The following is a 19,822-nucleotide window of genomic DNA, read 5'->3' as shown; positions in this document are numbered from 1 at the left end:
AACCTTTATTGGTTACTTGAAACGCGGGTGTGGGTGCATATGTGTGAGATGTCCTACGTTGGACTGGTGCCTTGACTTCAGTATTCCAGCATGGGCTCTGATCCGAGAACTGGATTAAGTTCAATAATGAAAAAACACACGGATTGATAAACTGACCAAAAGTTAAACTAAATTTGGTTTTCAGATTTTGAATTACAGTATCCCCATCACATATACTTAATTAGCCAAAATGTTTCCCCAATGTTTCATTGCTGTGCTCATATTGTGCCATGTTCTGTTCGTTCTTTTATAAATCTGTTCCAAAACACAGACTCAGTAGTCCATTTTTCCTTCCTCAATCCAACACCTGTATCACAGAGGGGTGGTTAAGCGATGACCCATCAGCGTGTCAATTGATGGAAAATCTATAAACTGAAAAAGTACAACCCCTTTGGAGATTTTAATTATTATTTAATTTTTTGAAAACATTTAACGCATCAAACGTTAAAGATACACAAAAAACATTTGTTAGGCGTTGCAATTCAACGTTTTCACGTTTGTATAATTTTCAAATGCCTTTATTTGAATGAAAAAGAATTTAATCAGCGCTATAGCACTCTCTACACAGTACTGTACTTTTATTTTTCATAAAATTTCTAATAACGTCTCTCTCTCTCCATACTCCTTTTGCTTTTCCTATCGCTGTGTCGTGATCCTGCACAGACCATTATCAAACTGGAGGGGAGTTTGTAAAATATAATTTTTCATTAGAAACGTGGGAAGAGCTACAATCAATTATTTACAAAAATGCATTAATTTTAGATGTATTTGTAATGCTATATGCATATTTTGTGTGTAATGACCAACTTTTACTTCAATTTTGGACATTTTGAAGTAGTCAACCCCCCCTTTATAGGCTATTATTTGGCAGCGACTAGCGCGTTTCGACGACATTATCCACCGCGAGCGCCAAAACGAGAAAGGCGAAAGAGCAGGTGGAGAACGGTGGTTTTTGAGTATAGGTTTTGAATTTGTTTAAACTGTTCAGTTTTGAACGTTGTCTTGGTTTATAATTCTTGCGAGTGGTGCAGGTATGGAGAGAGAAAATACGGTAGGTTCAAGTATTCAAACTGTGCCATATGCTAGAGTTTGAATGTGCAAAAAGGAAAGAACAGCGTGTCAAATATAGCCAATTCTTGGGAATGCAAGTACAGCAGCTGTAATGTTTTTGTCGGAGCACCAGCGTTTACACTTACAACACATTAAATGTGGACAGATAGTTACAAAGTACCAAAAAGTGCAGTTATATCGACGTTTGACCGTTTTTAATGGACCACGAATGAAATGTAAACTTAGCGGGAGAGTTGTAAGTCCTGCGTGACGCTAAACGAGGTTACTCGAACTCGCTTGAAACAGTGGTTCACGTTATCTTCTCAACGGATAAGCAAAATTATTATTGTTTAAGTCCACAGTTTACCATTTAAGCAGAATGTCAACAGTTTCTTAAAACCTGTATCAATTCGCTTAACCTTAGTTTAAAGTATGTATAATTGGCAGTTGGAAAACCCTCTTCTCCGTCAACCATTGCATTTTGTTACTACTTGGTGGTTTCTCAATTCGTGTCTCTCACGTATACCGTTTTTATGCCTACGTACTTTAGCATATATGTACAGTACAGTGTTTAGGGGGGAATTGGAATCTAACTGTCATTTCAATATATTTTAACAAATCCTTAAAGGATTTTTTTTTTTAGATTTCTGTTTGTATGTCCATCGGTGGCGCAGTGGAAGCGCTGCTGCCTCGCAGCTAGGAGACCCGGGTTCGCTTCCCTCCCTCCTGTGTGGAGTTTGCATGTTCTCCCCGTGTATGGGTGGGTTGGGTTGATTGGTGATTCTAAATTGGCCCTAATGTGTGCTTTGTGTGTGTCCTGCAGTGGGTTGGCACCCTGCCCAGGATTGGTTCCTGCCCTGTGTTGGCTGGGATTGGCTCCAGCAGACCACCGTGACCCTGTGTTTGGATTCAGTGGGTTGGAAAATGGATGGATGGATATCCATCCATTATTCAACTCGCTATATCCTAACTGCTGGAGCCAATCCCAGCCAACACAGGGAGCAAGGCAGGAAACAAACCGCAGCTGTTTGTATATTATGGATGTAAATATTTTAAATACGGCCAGTTAATGTATTTATCTGAAAGAAAATGTTAAGTAGTTAAATTAAATTGTTGAATTAAAATATAGTAATGGGAAAAGTACATGTTTTTATGCTTTTCTCTCTGTTGCTTTAATTTTACCTCTATTGTATGGGGTGTTTATGCCTAAAAAGCACCTGTTTTTTTAGGTTTTGAAAACTGCATTATTGTATGAAGGCTATGAGTTTATCCACTTATTTATTACTGAATGAGCTTATATCTGGTTTTAGGGTGTTGGAGCCAATCAGAGCAGCATCACGTACAAGAAAAAATGCTTTCTGGACAGGTTTTCCATCCTTTAAATGGCATTTTAATACATCCGGCCCAAGTGAACAAGCAGAGGACACACTGAAATAATTTAGGTCAAAAGATGACCTTAGTTAAGGCCGGGTGTCAGACCAGCACTTGTTCAGCCTCTTGAAAACACCCATTTTTAATTAGCAATTTTAACAGATAACAATTGCAAAACTCCTTAAATGTTTTAGTTACTAATGGGCACTTGGAAAATGACTGACTGACTGGGCATTTTAAAAAATTTTCTCAGGCAGCTGCATGGGAACTGAAATATGCTTAAACAGTTCACTCCTGGCAGTACATGCTTGGTGTGGATTAAGAAAAACAAACTTACCCTGATCACACAAAAACGTTCTGTTGAATATTTGTATATGCTTAGTGCTTGTTTTTCAAAGCACCCATTAGAGAAGACTGCATCATCAGAGCAATCCCAAACTAAAAAAAAATACTTATGGTACCTGTGCACTAAATGGACGGCACGGGCGGCTAATAACCTTTTCTATTATCATGACGCAAATCAGATATTAGTTTTTAACATTAGGCACCCAAAGAGGACATTAACATTAGGAGCCCATCGGCAACTATGCTCTACTCCTTCTAACTTTAAGGTTAGTATTTGTGGTTGGGGTAGGTCAGTCTAATAATTTAAACTCCAAAAATGAAGCAATCGAGGCACCTCCCCCACAGAGCCCAACAGTAGAATGGGAAGGAACTGCCTTCCATTTAGTACACAAGTACCATATGTATTAAGGGTCATTTACTTAAATATCCACACACCATTTTCAATGCTGGCCAGCTTTCAGTTTTAATTTCATCCTTCCTTCCACTCATACTGCAGGCATAATTGCCATCTGTTAGTTTACATCTGCTATAGCATTTGTTCCAGAGTGTACTATCATAAGGCTTTTAATTCTGCAGCATATCTCTTCTCCTACAGTTACATTTATGTTTTATTTGTTTGGCAGTCGCTTTTATCCAAAGCAACTTGCAACAGAGGTAAACAATCAAGTAACATTAGGCTTGTTTGTACAGCAAGTGTAATTGGATAGGTAACAAAAGTTAATTTCCACAACTGAAAAGAGGTAATATCTAATATTTTTCATAGATTTTAATCTATAAGGCAAATAAACGATATAAAAGATCACAGAGCATAGTTTTTTTCCTTCAATCAATTAGATGGATATTCACAGAACAGATGGGTCTTCAGCTGCTTCTTAAATACATTGAGTGAGTTAGTAGTATAGGTGTAGGTGGGTAGCCTGTTCCATACACATAGGAAAAGAGTCTGGATTGAATCTTGATAGCACACAGAGGTGGCATCACCAGGTGCTGTTCACTGGCAGACCCGAGTGGGTAGGAGCATAGCACCTCATCAGTGTCTCTGTATATACTCGGGTATTGATCCACTGATTACTCTGTAGGCAAGCATTAGGGATTTGAACTTAATACTTGTTGCTACAGGTAGCCAGTGTAGCCACCTGAAGAGAAGAGTGACATGTTATCGTTTTGTTTAGTTATCCTTCATGTCAGTGTGTCTCTTGAAGCTAGATTTGGATCCATCAGACATATATGCTTCAGCAACCACTTACTAGATGCCCAAGGCTTTTTATCGGAATAATAGACATAGCTATGATTTTTGTGTGCTGTTTTTTGAAAATCTCTGTATCTTTTGTGGGAAAGCTAGTGTCTGTTTCTTCAGCTGTGGTTACTTAATCCGTTTAACATGCCCACTCTTGAAAAAAGTGGTGTTTTAAGTAGTTGACTTTTTTTGCTGCATTTTATTTGTAAGCAAAACTGTTGTCATTTAAAAAACAAAAATTCACTGTCTCAGATGTTTTGCACCATTTGTTTTAATCTCAGATGTTTCAAGTAGACATAAATAAGCCACAAATAACTTGCATGATCAGCATTTATGCCCAGTTTGCAATAATCACAAATAAAGATGCAAAATGAAGATTTTGAACATAATCAAAACACCCGCATAAACCACTCCAGTATGCAAGAGTTAACATTAAAAGATCACAAAGGTAAAAAAAAAATCAAATGGACAGGAGTAATTTATATATCTTCATAAAGAAATAAAGTGCTTCTTTTTTAATATCCTATATGAATACTATTTTATTGTAAAGTGAAATGTTAAAATGTCAACATATTTACTTTGCCTAATTTAGTTTTTGACCTGTGAGGGGAGGCAGCATGTCATCTGGCACTGTACAGTCAAAGAATGCATAAACGTTTTCTCAAAACATTGGAAAGGTGTGGTAGGTCTGATAGATTGTCCTACCACAAAATTAGTGGATCCTCTTCTGTTTGAATGGATAGTGTGGACTATTAGGGTGCTTGTGCTCTATCCCAGAACCTAAATGATGACCAAAAAGAACAAAGGTAGTAAAAGGAAGTTTTATTGCCTTATAAATACATGGGATTAAAACTAACAGAAAACCTAAGCCATCTGGCCCTCCTATTTGCCCTTCACATACTAGTTCTTCACTAGCCTCCTTTACTTGTTCAGCCATTTATCAATGGCTTCCCCAAACATCAAGGCCCTACGTATATTAACTGCAGGGACCATTCAAAACTGGATTAGGAAACCCTAAGCATTTACAGGTGTTTTCAGGTTACCTGGCCAGTGCTTCGAAGTTCTGCAGGTATCCCTGAGGAGCTCCCCCTGCTGGTACTATAGTAGATTTTCCTGCAGACTTCTCATACCTCAGAATGTGGTTGGGAAAGGACAGATTGTCTGTCCTCCTTGGTAGTCCTTCAAATCTAACGCCCAGTGTGCTCTAGTGGCCTAGGGGGCATTAACAAGGGTTAGAAATTGGTTGTTACTTGTCGTACTTTCACAATGGCAATGAAAGGTAATGTAAAGTATGAGACTTATAATCTGAGCAAAACTTGCATTTGTTTCTGTCTTGGCAGCTATGCCAATTACATGTGTAATTTAATTGAGCACAATATCTTTGAATTCAAGATCAGATGCTTATTCCAATACGGTTATTAATCCAAAATGTCCCTTTCACACAGAGTTTGCCCATAAGTCTCAGGTGATTTTATGCATTTGGGATGGCCTGAATTTGTAGATACAACCCTCCTACCAAACTGCTAATGTCATGGGTTTATATCTGCTAGATCGTCTACCCTTGGTGGTTTTATATTCATTTCTATGATTCCTTTTTTTTTTTTTTTTTCATTCAGTTTTTTGTATGTGGTTGCAAGGAAACTGTAAATGAGGCTATAAATTGATCATATTCTACTACTCTGTGTAATCTCCAGACAGAGGAGCAGCTTCAGCGACAGACTGCTGTCACTATCCTGCTCCACTGACAGACTGCGGAGGTTGTTCCTCCCCTATACTATGTGACTTTTCAATTCCACCCGAGGGGGTAAACGTTAACATTATACAAAGTTACGGTCTGTTTTTACCAGCATTTTTATCAATCTTTAATATTGTTTTTTATCAGTATGCTGCTGCTGGAGTATGTGAATTTCCCCTTGGGATTAATAAAGTATCTCTATCTATCTATCTATCTATCTATCTATCTATCTATCTATCTATCTATCTATCTATCTATCTATCTATCTATCTTATTTTCTTACATAGCATAAATACATAATTAATAGAAAAATTGTGTCAAAAATATACTATCAAATTCTAACTCTCTAAAGATAAGTATGGTGAAGTCATGTGGCATACCGGGAAAAAAAAATCCAGTTAAGTTGGAGAAAAGTAAACAAAATATGCAGGAGTTCCAAGGGCAAAGACTGCCCAGGCCCCACTTGACATTCTACCTAACATTGATATCAACATTGAGATTACCATTAACTGTTGCCTAAACCAAAGAATGATTCAGAATGCCATAAACTAATGTAAAGTTGAACATGTGGTATCATAGGGTGAAGCATCCTACAACCCCAAATCAGAAGTTGGGACAGTGTGGAAAATGTGAATAAAGAAAGAAAAAAGCAAGTTATAAATTCTCAAATTTTATTTCATTGCAGACAGTATGAACACAAAATAATTCATGTTTTTTTTGTCAACATCATTTGATTTGTAAATAAATATCCATTCTTGCCATCCAGGCTTGCAACACATTTCAAAAAAAGTTGGGACAGTACAGCATTTACCACTTTGTACAGTTCCCCTGTCTTTTAATAACACTTAAGACGTTTAGGCATTGAAGAAATCAAGTGACTAAGTGTTGCAGGTGTTAGTTTGTCCCATTCTTCCTGCAAACAACGTTTTAGGTGCGCAACAGTACGGGGTCTTCGTTGAAGCATTTTTCGTTTCAAAATGCGCCAAACATTCTTTATAGGAGACAAATTAAGGGCTGAAGGCAGGCCAGTCAAGCATCCACACCCTCTTCTTACGCAGCCATGTCTTTTTTATGCACGCAGTATGTGGTTTGGCATTGTCTTGCTGAAATAAGCATGGGCGTCCCTGGAAAAGACGTCGTCTTGAAGGCAGCATTTGTTCCTCCAAAACTGAGATATACTTCTCAGCATTGATGGTGCCATCGCAAAAGTGCAAGGGACTGACACAACCCCGTACTATGACAGACCCTGGCTTTTGGACTTGTATCTGGTAACAGTATCTGGTAACAGTCTGGATGGTCCTTTTCCTCTTTGGTCCGCAGCACACAGCGTCCATTTCTTCCAAAAAAGATGTGAAAAACCGATTCGTCTGACCACAATACACGTTTCCACTGCACAATGGACCATCCCAGATGCCTCCGAGCCCAGAGAAGTCAACGGCGCTTCTGGACACTATTTATGTAGGGCTTACTTTTGGCACAGTACAGTTTTAGCTGGTATTTCCTAATGTAACTACGTACTGTAGTGCTTGAGAGTGACTTCCTGAAGTAGTCCTGAGCCCACACAGTTATATAATTTATTGATGAAAGACGGTTTTTAATGCAGTGCCGTCTGAGGGCTCGGAGATCACGGCCATTCAGTTTAGGCTTGCGCCCTTGGCCTTTGTGCATAGTAATTTCCAGATTCCCTGATTCTTTTCGCTATGTTATGCACTGTAGAGGGAGAAATGCCCAAATCTCTTCCTATCTGTCTTTGAGAAACGTTTTTCTTCATCATTTCAAAGATTTTTGCCTGCACTTGGTGGCAAACTGGCGATACTCTGCCCATCTTTGCTCCTAAAGGAGTAGGCCTTTCCTCGATGCTGCTTTTGTACCGAATCATGATTGCAATCACCTGTTAACATCACCAGTTTCAAATCACATCATTATTTAGTTATTATACCTCATTAATGCCCCTGAATTGCCCCCATCCCAACTTTTTTTGGAATGTGTTGCAAGCCTGAATGGCAAGAATGGATGTTTATTTACAAATCAAATGATGTTGACCAAAAAAAAACATGAATTATCTTGTGTTCTAACTGTCTGCAATGAAATAAAAGTTAAGGGAAATTTGTAAATTACTGCTTTATTTTTTTATTCCCATTTTCCACACTGTCCCAACTTTTTCTGATTTGGGGTTGTACAAAGTCATAATTTTTATTCTGAAATTTCCTTTCATTGTTTATTTTTTTGTGCAAGTCAATGATTGTACTATTCTGATTCAGGTTTGAAGTCAGTCACAACATAGCCACGAATTTGCAGCAGTCAGTCAGACAAAAGGAGCAAAACTGAATATGAATTTACTAAACCATTCAAGTCAGTTTCTGAAATTTGTGCATCAATTTGAGCTTAAGACTGTAATTCAGCCTGTTTTATCCGTTAGTGTAACAAAATTTACCCAAGTTCTAAGGTTCAGTTTAAACACTGGACATTGTACTGGTTGCATCTTAAACACTTTGTGGTGCACTTGTGCAACTTTACTGAACAGCTGATTGCCAAATTTTGCGGCTGCATGTTTTGGTTAAGAGAAACTGCAACACATAGCAACATTCTATACTTGTATCACAATGATAAAATAGCAGTTATCAATATAAACGGCATCAAACCAAAGGTTACCTTACCTTTAATTCACTGTATAGACATCTCCATAGTTATATGTTCAGAGCTTTCTTGTATTGTTTTGTGTTTTGTTGTATTTTTTTGGTTTATTGTCTTTTGCCCTAATTCAAAGAATCATGTTTCCCATTTTTATGTGTGTTTAGTGTTTTATTTGGATATTTTGTATCTGTTTATATTCCCTGTTTTTCCGTTTGAATTTCTGTGAAGCGTTTTGAGTATGACTAAGCTACTATATAAATAAAATTTATTATTTATTATTATAACATTAAAGTGCTCGATGCACAATTTACATGCTATATTGTGTGTTTTTTTACGAAAAGATTGACAGTGTTAAGTATGAAGTGGTGTAATAATTATCAGGGATTCCATCAAATCCCTACTTTCTATTATATGGACATATCAAAATACATGTATGAAAATATACTAATACAGAGCATGTATTTATGTCTTTATGCATGTAAGAAAAAATAAATAAACATTAACAATGACTAACTTCAATATTGAAGATTATACAAGTACTGGTGAACCCACAGTTCCCCTTATGAGTGTTCCTACAGAATGCTCCTATTTGGTTTTAAGTCTGTGCTGGTGAGTTTCCCTCGTTAATAAAAGGGGTCTAAACTGTTCATCTGTTAATAAGTAAGAAGGAGGCTTAATAAAATAAATGTAAAAATGTAGTTCTATGACATCATTCATTGTTTTTCAAACATAGTATTTTAAGCTATGTTAGGGCTGGAAATCAATTTAAAAAATTAACTAATTAATCATATAAATATATATGCTTAATTGGGATTAATTGCATATAGCATTAAAACCTGTAAAAAAAATATATAAAATTAATACATAAATCCTGAAGTAAATACACACTGAGTCACAAAATTAATGTAGAACCAGCACAAAGAAATTAAAAAAATAATGGCATTTTATTTCGTAAAATTTTTAAAGATAGGATATAATTACCATACTGGATGTGTATGTAATTCTTTAGGTTCACACTTAACTGTTTTGTATTATTGTTTTATAATGTTAAAAAATGTTACAATGTTTAATATTTTGCTAAAGTCTTAATAAGTTGGGCCTGAGGTTTGTTTTTTTACAGTGTAACTGTTAATGTCTTTGGGAATACTATGGTGTTAATTTTATAAATGGTGATTTAACTCTGTGGCAAAAAGACAAATGATGCACAGACATTTTTGTATTGAATGTTCTTTTTACTTGAATGTTTATTTTAGTATTTTCACGGATACTGATTACAATAAATTGCACTACTTATTCAGTAGAGATTTAATGACATTTGTAGCATTTCATTATACTACCTCAGTAATGGTATTTGTTTTCACCAGTGTAAAAAAATGTTTTAATAGATATAAAATTGTTAATTGTTTTTTGTTTACAGATCTTTACTCTTATATTTTACGCCTTGAAAACTTGAATATTGTAATCTTTTTAGTTAGCCAATTAAAGGTGTCATTTTGCTTGAGTTTTCTCTACATTCATAATGGCTAACATTGTGCAACACCCTACTACTTCTTATATTTTACAAAAGATTACACTGCTTGAACTATTTGCAGTTAATGCCTAAAATTTCTGTTTTCATCAATGTAAAGATTTTAATGCATACATAAATGCAATTTATTTAAATACATTTTGTAGTTAGTTACGATACATACAATATTTGGTATTGAAATTGACATTGCATTAAATTTTAATTGTTTTCTTAGTACTGTATATCAAAGTGTGAAATTTTGTTATTGTGATAACCCTAATATGTGGTAGCCATCAGAGGAACTCACAGGAACATCTAGTTATCCCACAACAAAGTAAATATACATGTCCAGTGTTAACAAAGAAAGCATGATTCTTCCTTCTGTCTATTTAGAGAGAGACTAAAACAAGGAATGGAAAAATACTTAAAACATTGTTTTGGTACTGAAGTATTTTAATAACATGAGGTACTTTCAGCTCTGAATGTAAAACTAAGAAAACAAAACAGGGAAAAATAAATTCAAAAAATATTAAAAACACATCAGCAGGTTTAATTTTTTTAAAATCAGTTTACAGTAGTGTTGGATCAGTACTCAAATTTTGACTTATTAGTATTAATGCCAGATTTATGACCAGAGCTGTTATACGCACAACCCTAGTTTTTAGACTCTAGGCACTTCTGTCAAGATACAAATAAACTTTACCCCTTGTTAAAAAGAGATGCTCTCAGCTCAGTAACTGTACAAGGCAGGTATTACTTCATTGCCAAAGAAGCTTTCCAGCGTATATACTTGGAGATTTGTAAATAACAACATGATTCAGGGCTTGAATTTCTTTTTTTAAAATAGGGGGGATTTCAGATTTTTTGTGGGGAAATGAATGTTTGCTGGGATGTCAAAATCCCATAGTTTATCAAGAACTTTAATAAGAATATTTCAGACATTTGTTTTTTTTATTGTCAACTTATTTTTTCTGATGTTCACTGCAGTTTTTAAACGTTTGAGTATATAGTTATTACAGCCTTTCAAATAATGTGTTATTTCTGCTATTTTAACATTAATATATATATTTTTAACTTTGCTTGTAGAGGTTACCACTTGTGATTTAGCAAAAAAGCTGGAATTATCTAAGGAAAATTGCATCAGTAAAATACATAAAATCTCAAGACTGTAAAATAGAATATACTGAGAAAAAAAACATTTTTATTTTTGTTATTCATATTATACAGTTTTTCTGCAACTTTAAGGAAAAATAATCAAAATAAGGCTGTGAATGCTGCCAATTTAAGAAATATGAGATGTTTAGTTAAAATACAGTTAACATATTCTTAACACTAGAATTACCAGAGCCTACGAGAAAACTCTTAAATCCGGCCCTCCTTAAATCCGTTCGCACATCTCCGTCAGCTTCTTTTGTCCTGTAAATGTGCCGATTAAGACAAGCAGCTGCAGCCTGCTATTCCATCCCCCACCTACGCAGAATGTTCACTAAGTTCTCCCGCTCATGCCTTGTTTGATTATCTGGGAGTGAACTGCTGGAGTTTAGAGTGGAAATAATAGATTGTTATTTGGAACACATGCATTTCATGTGTGTTCCGTTTCTACAGTAATCAGTGTAAACACATTGTTAAAACAGAACCTTTTTCATATTTTAGTAATAAATGTTACAAAATGTAGGCATAAACTGTAGAATGTGTGAAGTCTGATGTCCAAAGATCAAATAAACACTTTCACAAATGGTTCAAGGCCAATACAACAGCTTCTGTGGCGTAGTGGTAAGATTTGCTCACTTGTAATCAAGAGGCCACTGATTCGATCCCCACTGCCTCCTCTATTTACTGTTATCAGTAGTGAGCTGCTCTTATTGTTAATATTATACAGTACACACATACATTTGGTTTGCGTCGGTAACATTTATAGTACTGTTCTTGTAAAAGTTACCTTTTTTTTTCACTTTTATTCTCTCACTCACAATCATGATACATACTACCGCCCTAGGGATCTGATGCTGTTAGTTTATATTTGAAACTGGGAATAACTGAAGATGTGGCTGGACGCCTGCATCCTTGTTAAATCTGCTTTCTTTCAGGCCTGGTGTGCTATGAAAGCCTGGCCGAATGGACAATGCCCACTGTGTCCTACAACTGTTTCCAAAAAAGTTGTGATGCTGTGTAAAATGTAAATAAAAAAAGAATGTGAAGATTTGTAAATCATATAAACTCTGTATTTTAATTCAAAGCAGTACAACAGACAACATGTCAAAGGTTGAAAGTAAAAAAGTGTATGGTTGTGTGAAAAGTACATGTTCATTTTGAATTTAATGACAGCAACACATTTAAACAGGTTGTTACCGGGGAATGCTTATCACTGTGTTGCATCATCTCTTCTGTTAACACATTTGGGAGTCAAGGAGACCAACTGCTGTAGTTTTGAAAGTGAAATGTTGTCCCATTCTTGTCTGATATAAGATTTCAGCTGATTAACAGTTTGTAGTCTCCTTTGTCATATTTTTTATTTTGTAATTGACCACATGTTCTCAAATTGTGAAATGTCTAGAATGCTGGTAGGCCAGTGTAGCACCTGGACTCTTTTGCTACAGAGCCTTGCTGCTGTAATACCATGCAGACCGCAGCTGGGCATTGTGTTGTTAAAATAAGCAATGTCATTATGCATTAATAGTGCCTTCCCAGATCTGCAGGCTACCCATGCCATGTCCACTAATGCACTCCCATATCATCACAAGTGCCTGTTTTGGAACTGTGCGCTGATAGGAAGCTGCATTGTCCCACTTCTCTTTAGCCCAGAAAATGCAGTGGCAATGATCTCACTAAAAAAGTTAAAATTTTGATTCATTTTTACTTCTTAACAATTGCGTTTTACCAGTTAACCTAATTAGTTGTGAGATGTTCCACCAGGTCTGCTTTTAGCGTTACACAACTTTTTCATTGTTTTGTGGAAACATGTTGCTGGAATCAAATTCAAAATAATTCTCTCAGTGAGTTTCTAACCTGCTTAATCCAGAATGCATGAGACAGGGTGCCAGACCAGCACATACACATACCCCAAAAACACACTAGAGCCAATTTACTGTTGCCAGTTCACCTAACCTGATTGATTGTTTTTGGACAGTAGGAGGAAACTGGAGCAATTGGAGGAAACCCACACAGAGTCGAGCTCTGGTCTCCTTACTACCACTTCACCACCTTGCTGCCAAAATGAGTATAGTATATTTTTCAAGAAACAATATAATTTCTCAATTTCAACATTTGATATGTTGCCCTTGTACAATTAAATACGAGTTGAAATGATTTGCAAATCATTGCATTGTTTTTATTTACATTCTACACAGTGTCTCAACTTTGCTTGAAAATGCGTTTATTTAGAAAATAAAATTTACATTTAACACAAATATTCATCCTTTCTTAAAACAAATACTTCAAGAAAAAATAGCCATTGCCACTCACCTTTCCTGAATTTAAATTGAGGGCAATGCTGAACTTGGTTTCTGCAGTAGAAAGAAAACACTGCTACTGCTTGTGTATTCAGAATCAAAGTAGATAATCATGGAAGTACCAATATTTGTTTTTTTAGTATTTACCGATACCAATACCATTGTAGTGAGGCTGGAAGATAATATTTGGTTATATGTCATTCAGCTGTCAACCTCAATGTTAACATCAAATGTAATACTCATAATTTAGAATAACTAAGGGGCTCCGCCCCCCTGCTCATTTTGCTGCTACAACACAGGAATTTCGCTAAACAGAACAAGGACATTTCTTTTGTTGGTATTCCTTGTTTTTGGATGGGTAGCTCGATGGCGTAAATGTATGCAGGTCAAAAAGCAGAACAACTGGATATGTTTACAACTCTTGGTAAATCAAGTGGCAAATTCCTTTTCATGAAGAGAAACATCTCTGCATGTTCAGATGTAAACTTGTTTCTGGTTTCATTAAAAATATGTGACAGTGCACTAAATAATCTCTCACAGTCAATATTACACTAAATAGAAAAATATTGCACGGCTAATACATCACATTATGAAACAATGATAAAGCACAGCTCAAATTCTATTCCGTCTCATTCAATTAGTAAACAGATGCATTGGTTAGAGTCTGCCAAAACATTGGCTGATGCTGTTCGCTGCCAGAGGCAATTGCACCGTGCTCATTATGTTTACTTTCACAGGTTACTTTTGCTAGGTTCTGGCTTTCATTGTCAATTATAAGAAACCTCCACATTGCAGACTTTTTGTTTTGTTCCTCAACAATCAGATGTGCATGTTAATAGTATTGGTTAGAGAATCAGTGCATTTTTTAGGTATGAGTACAAGTACATGAGCACTGTATCTGACCAGATCCGATACTGGTATCATTATCGTTCCATCCCTATAGATAATACAATCTTAAGTGTTCGGAATGTAAAATTAAGTTAATGTAAACACAACCTGACAGTAATGTTATACATTATATAAATGCATTACTTTTAACATGAATATACAGTATGGTAGGCTCAAGAAGCATTTTGATATCACACATTGTGACATGTTGCTACCAGACTCAGTTCTTTAGCACTTGCATTCCACTGGTTGTAAAAAGCTCCATTTGTTTCAGAGCCATTTTAATTGTTGTCTGACTTGTAGTATAAAGTAAAAGAAACATAACTTCAGAACAATCACTGCAGGAGGAAATAACTTCTCTTTTCCTAATGTTGGTAATGTTTTAAAACCTTCATTATGCAAAGTTTAAATCAGAGCATTGTCTTTTGATAAATAAAAACATTGACTAATTATCTGATTTTTGCTACCATAGCCATGTGTTAGTGTTAGCAGGTAATGGCAATCTTATGTTGTGAACCCAACTTTACTGAAACTTTGTGATACTTGCTTAGCTTACATGTATTCTTTATACTACACTATGTGTTTGACTCTTAAATAGCAGCATAAATGTTTGCATGCACTGGTTTATTAGTTTGCACAGTACACTTTTAAAAAGTATATTTCCAAGTTATGGACGATTCTCTTCATTTTGGTACATAAACAAAAAGTGTAAGGCGATCTTTCTTAAACATTAAATGTACTTTTCAGTTTTTTGGGTGGTTGCCATAAACAGAAAATAAATCTATTACATTTTTTAAAGATCTTGTTTGAGATCAGACTCTAGTGCAAGTGCACTTGTACTAATTGAATATGATTGGTTACAACATGCATTTACTATTTAGAGTAGTTTGTAACTGGAATGGCTTAATCTCTGAGAATGCAGAAATGCTACTTCTTACGATTAGTATATTGAGGAAGTCATAATTTTAATTGTGATTAATTTACGACTAATTGTGCAGCCCTAGGGTATATACAGTTGAGGTGGTTTTGAAATTGAATGCTACTTTACCATGATGTAAAACAAGTGGTGTGACTATGTTATAAGTCAGGTGGTTCATATTCAGTAAAGTAATAAATATAAAATGACATGCAAGTTGTTTAGCAAACAAACTGATTTAAAATTGTAATATATCACAAGACATGCAAACTTGCTTTTATCACTAAAGATCTTTAACACTGCAGATTTTAAATACTATTTCTTTCAAACCAATTTTTCAAGCAGTGTGCACTGTGTGCTTTTGGTTTTTTGAGAGATGGAGAGGTGCTGTTAATGCAATCAATTATAATTATTATGATCCTCTAAATTTGAAAGATCTTAGTTTATTGTTTATCTCATCTAAAATATATTATATCACACTAAAGGTCATTTTAGAGGGTACACTCAGACAGCTTTTAAATACTAAGAAAACTGTTTCTAGACTGGGTGGAAAATTGATTTTTCTGTTGGACATTTTTTTGGTGCTGGTTTTAGTCTTTATTATGTAAACATGAATGCTCAAGGCTTTATGTTGCATTATGCTTAATTTGGAAAGAAAAAAAATTCAAGCAGTGTAAAGCTACTGCTTATCACTATAATCCATATCCTGATTTTCTTAAGAATTTTAAATATTTCAAAAATAAAACCATTGTTAGTAGTTGTGGTTCCGCTCATTTATGTGCAGGTTTCTCTTCACCTGTTTAAATCTAGGTGACACTTAATAGCATATCTGCCTTAATCTGCAACTCCAATGCACAAAAGTTGTATATTCCACTAGCCTTGTATAACTTACGTGGTATTTCATTCATTAAAGTCTTTACATTAAAGTCCTTTTACAGTACATCCAGACCTTCACAGACCTGTAGACCTTCAGAGACTTGTATATTGACAATGTATATATACCCTTGATCATCTTCTCAGGACCTGAATTTTGGTAGTGGATTATGGGAAACATGCTCATTATTCAAAAATCACTTGTGGTTTAACTTATAAAGTGGGAAAATCCTTTCTTTCAAGGCAAAAATGGCTCTTATTGTTGATGCAACTTTTATTCAATTGTGAAAATAGTTGAAAATTAAAAACACTGTATATAACATGCATAATTTAAGAGTGTGAGGATGTGACCAACCTGATGTCTGCTGCAGTGTTTTTCATGTATTTGAACTTGGAAGTTGAAATAATGGCGAGACTAACCTCTTTCTGATACATTGCCATACATAGCCCGATAAAGGAAGAGAGGCTTCTCATTCATCCTCTGACTGTAATGAACTTAGCTACAGTTCTCATTCCAACCTTCTGTTAATTTTTATAATTGGGTAATCCAGTCTGGGTTCGCTGGGAATAGGTGTCTATCTCAGCTGAGCTGAGGACAAAGCAGGAACAAACCTAGGATAACTACCCAACCCACTCATTTATCTGTTTAGAACATGTATTTGGTTAGTGTTTCAAGTTTTCTAGATTGACCAGGCATGTAATGCTTGGCTCAGCTTGTACTGCTTTGAAACACTAGCCAGATCTTTCTGATGCTACTACTTATAATGCATTAACAAAGACTCGTTACTGCAGAGGTATGCAGTTAGGAAAACTGCTGAAACAGAATGTGTCATTGTTGAAAATGATATATAGTTAGATATATACCATTTCATTGAGGAGAAATCTGTTATAAAGTATAGTTCCTATTCTCTGCCAGTTGATTGCTTAATAGATCAGTCTGTTTCAGTTTTCACATGAAAATATTAAATCTATTTCCAAAGGCAAATGACTATTACCTGTGTACCATGTCATATATACAGCGCGCTGTATTGAAGCCACTCTCCTTGTTTGTCTGGCAGTAGTTTATTGTTAGCTTAATTTATTATAAATCAGTTTAATATATAAAGACAAGTTAAATTTCATGTAAAAATAGATGTTTTTGTAATGATTTATTATTCTTGTGTATGTGCTTTCTGCAGCAGTATAATAGTACATTGTTAGTATGAGTGCCATGCTTTAGGAAGCATTTTTATGTTGATTGATGTCATTTCAGCCATCCACATGCATTTATTTAACTTACTGTGTATTTTAGTCATCCCAGTGGAAGTAAGACATTTTGGAACTGACATAAGGTTGTACCTGGGTCTTCCATCTGGTATGCCTGTGTCAGTGATGTTTTGCCTATATCTTTCTTCAAGGCAACGTATTGGCATCAATTTCATTGTATTTCAATACAAATTGCTGCAGTTACGCTTTACAACAGTAACATATCTAGACATGCCAGGCGATGAAAAGTAGAGTGCCTTTTCTGCCAGTGTTTTGTTGGCGGAGGCTGCGATCATAATTTCAAATAAATTGTAAGTTGTTTATAAGTATGTTTATAGGTAAGTTGTTGTATGTATGTCTGTTCATCTGCTTTACCTCTTTACTTGCTTTCTTTTTTCTATTTGTATATATTTTTAATTTTATTTTTATGGTAGTTATTAATTTACTTCTTTGAAGAATATTATACAGTTGTGTTTTGTGGCTGTGCTAGTCAGAGGGTCAGGTTAGGTATTGTGTTCTGCCTGTTGTATTGTATTCCTTTGTTGTGCCTTTGGGCAAATGGAATGGGGGACTTCTATTATGTGGAATGATGATATCACAAGTATATCTATGTATGTTATATCAGTGTCCTAATGCAACAGCATGGACAGTGATGCAGGTAGTGCACATATACTGGTAAATAAACTGGTGCACAGGTACATTTTCTAATAAGGTCTTCCAATGACTCAAGATACAGTCTTCTCCACACTTATTGGGATACCTGGTAAAGATGAGTAAGAAAGGGTATAAGAAAGTCACATTTTGGTGAATTACCTTAATCTCTTCACTGAAAAAATTACAGAAATACAGCCTTTAAATAAAGTAAATATTTTCTGAGATAAAATGATTCCTAAACATTAAGTAATTATTGCTAACAAAACCACATGTTCCATGATTATGGACACCCCTGTGTTTAATGCTTTGTAAAACCTCCTTTTGCGAGTAAAACAGCACTGAGTCATCTCCTGTAACATCTTAAAAGGTTAGAAAATAAAGAGCAGGGAATCTAGAGACCAATCCTCTTTACAGATTTAGACCTATCCTCTTTACAGAATCTCTCCAGATCATCCAGCATCCTGGGCCCTTGCTTGTATCCTCTCCTCTTATGCTCACCCCACAGGTTTTGAATGGGTTTAGGTCCAGGGACTGTGATGGCCATGACAGAAACTTGATTTTTGTATTTGTTTAACCATTTTTGTGTTGATTTGGACATATGTTTTGGAGCATTGTGCTGCTGAATGCCTAAACCTGGTTTTAGTTTCTTGGCAGTGGCAGACAGATTTAAATTTTAATCTCCTGGTATTTCTTGGAGTCCATGATGCCATATACCCCAACAAGATATCCAGTGGGAGGATAAACAGCCCTACGAAATCAAAGAACGTTCATCATATTTGACAGTGGGGATCAGCATCCTTTTGGTATAGCAATCTTTCTTTTTAGACCAAACCAATCTTGCCAAAAAGCTCAATTTTCTTTTCATCTGACCATAGAACACGATTCCAGTCATAGTTCCAGTAGTGTTAGCAAACTCCAAGCTCTTACATTTGTGGTTAAATGACAGTAAAGCCTTTTTTTCTGACATGCCTTTCAAACAACCTATTTCCATGGAGATGGCATCTGATGGTAGTGTCAGGGAATTATTGACCTAGAGAAATGGTGACCGCAAAATGCTACTTTTCCTGACTTATGAAGGTCAACACAGTTGTATCTCATTTGAATTTTGTGTTCTCTTATCATTCCCATGTTGTTGAAAGGATAAGGGAATTTGTCCTATCTGCCACCTCATACTAATACCCAATTGAAACTGGATAGATTACTGCTTGATAGTTTCTATACACTCAGATTAACTTAAAAAATGCAGATATAAATGGCAAAATGCTTTTTTCACACTGTGTTCATAATAATTTTTAGGGGTGCCAATAATTGTGGCACATGCGGTTTTGTTAAAAATATTTCTTGCTGACAGAGTTACTTTGTTTTTCCTGCAAAAATTACTTTAATTAAGGGTTGGGGCTTTTTTTCAGTGAGGGATTATGGTAATTCACAAGAAGATGATTTTTTTTACAGCCCTTTTTAATTACCTTTACCAGGGATGCCAACAATTGTTGAGTAGACTATATCTTGCGTCATTACAAGACCGCTTTAGAAAATGTACCTATGCACCTGTTTGTTCATTTCATAAATAATGCATCATGTTCTCACAGTGCCTCAAAGTGGGAAGGGCAGCTGTCTCATTAGGTAGGTCAATAAGGTCAGGAGTTGGAAGATTTTTATGCTGTGCAACGTTATGTAGCACAGTGCACTCAAACCCGATGCTGCAGACCTTCATTGGCTTTTAGAGAAACCTCCAACATTTCACATCCAAGTTCGCAAGAGCATGCATGACACTGTAACGCCTCTGTTCTGTGCTCTGGGAGTCGGTAATGGACATCTGGAGCCAGTATCACCTGCCACATATAATAGCATGATTGCTGTTAGAATGAAAAGTATACGC

The 19,822-nt window shown here is 35.6% G+C and overlaps 1 protein-coding gene across 3 annotated transcripts in view; it reads left to right on the top strand.

Moving 5' to 3' along the window:
* The window catches only part of rftn2 (raftlin family member 2), a 336,974-nt gene that overhangs the window by 11,677 nt on the left and 305,475 nt on the right, over nucleotides 1–19,822 (top strand). Inside the window, exon 1 of one of the 3 annotated variants that reach the window (XM_039755879.1) lies at nucleotides 946–1,090. The exons of the other annotated variants lie outside the window; for them this stretch is intronic. Within the exon in view, the coding sequence (XP_039611813.1) occupies nucleotides 1,073–1,090 (18 nt within the window). The 5' untranslated portion in view covers nucleotides 946–1,072. Of the gene's footprint in view, nucleotides 1–945; nucleotides 1,091–19,822 lie in introns of those variants that run through there. 3 annotated transcript variants of the gene reach the window in all.

The sequence above is a fragment of the Polypterus senegalus genome, chromosome 6, assembly GCF_016835505.1.
Source record: "Polypterus senegalus isolate Bchr_013 chromosome 6, ASM1683550v1, whole genome shotgun sequence".
In the NCBI taxonomy this organism is placed as follows: Eukaryota; Metazoa; Chordata; class Cladistia; order Polypteriformes; family Polypteridae; genus Polypterus; species Polypterus senegalus.
This window is presented reverse-complemented; position numbering and strand designations above follow the sequence as displayed.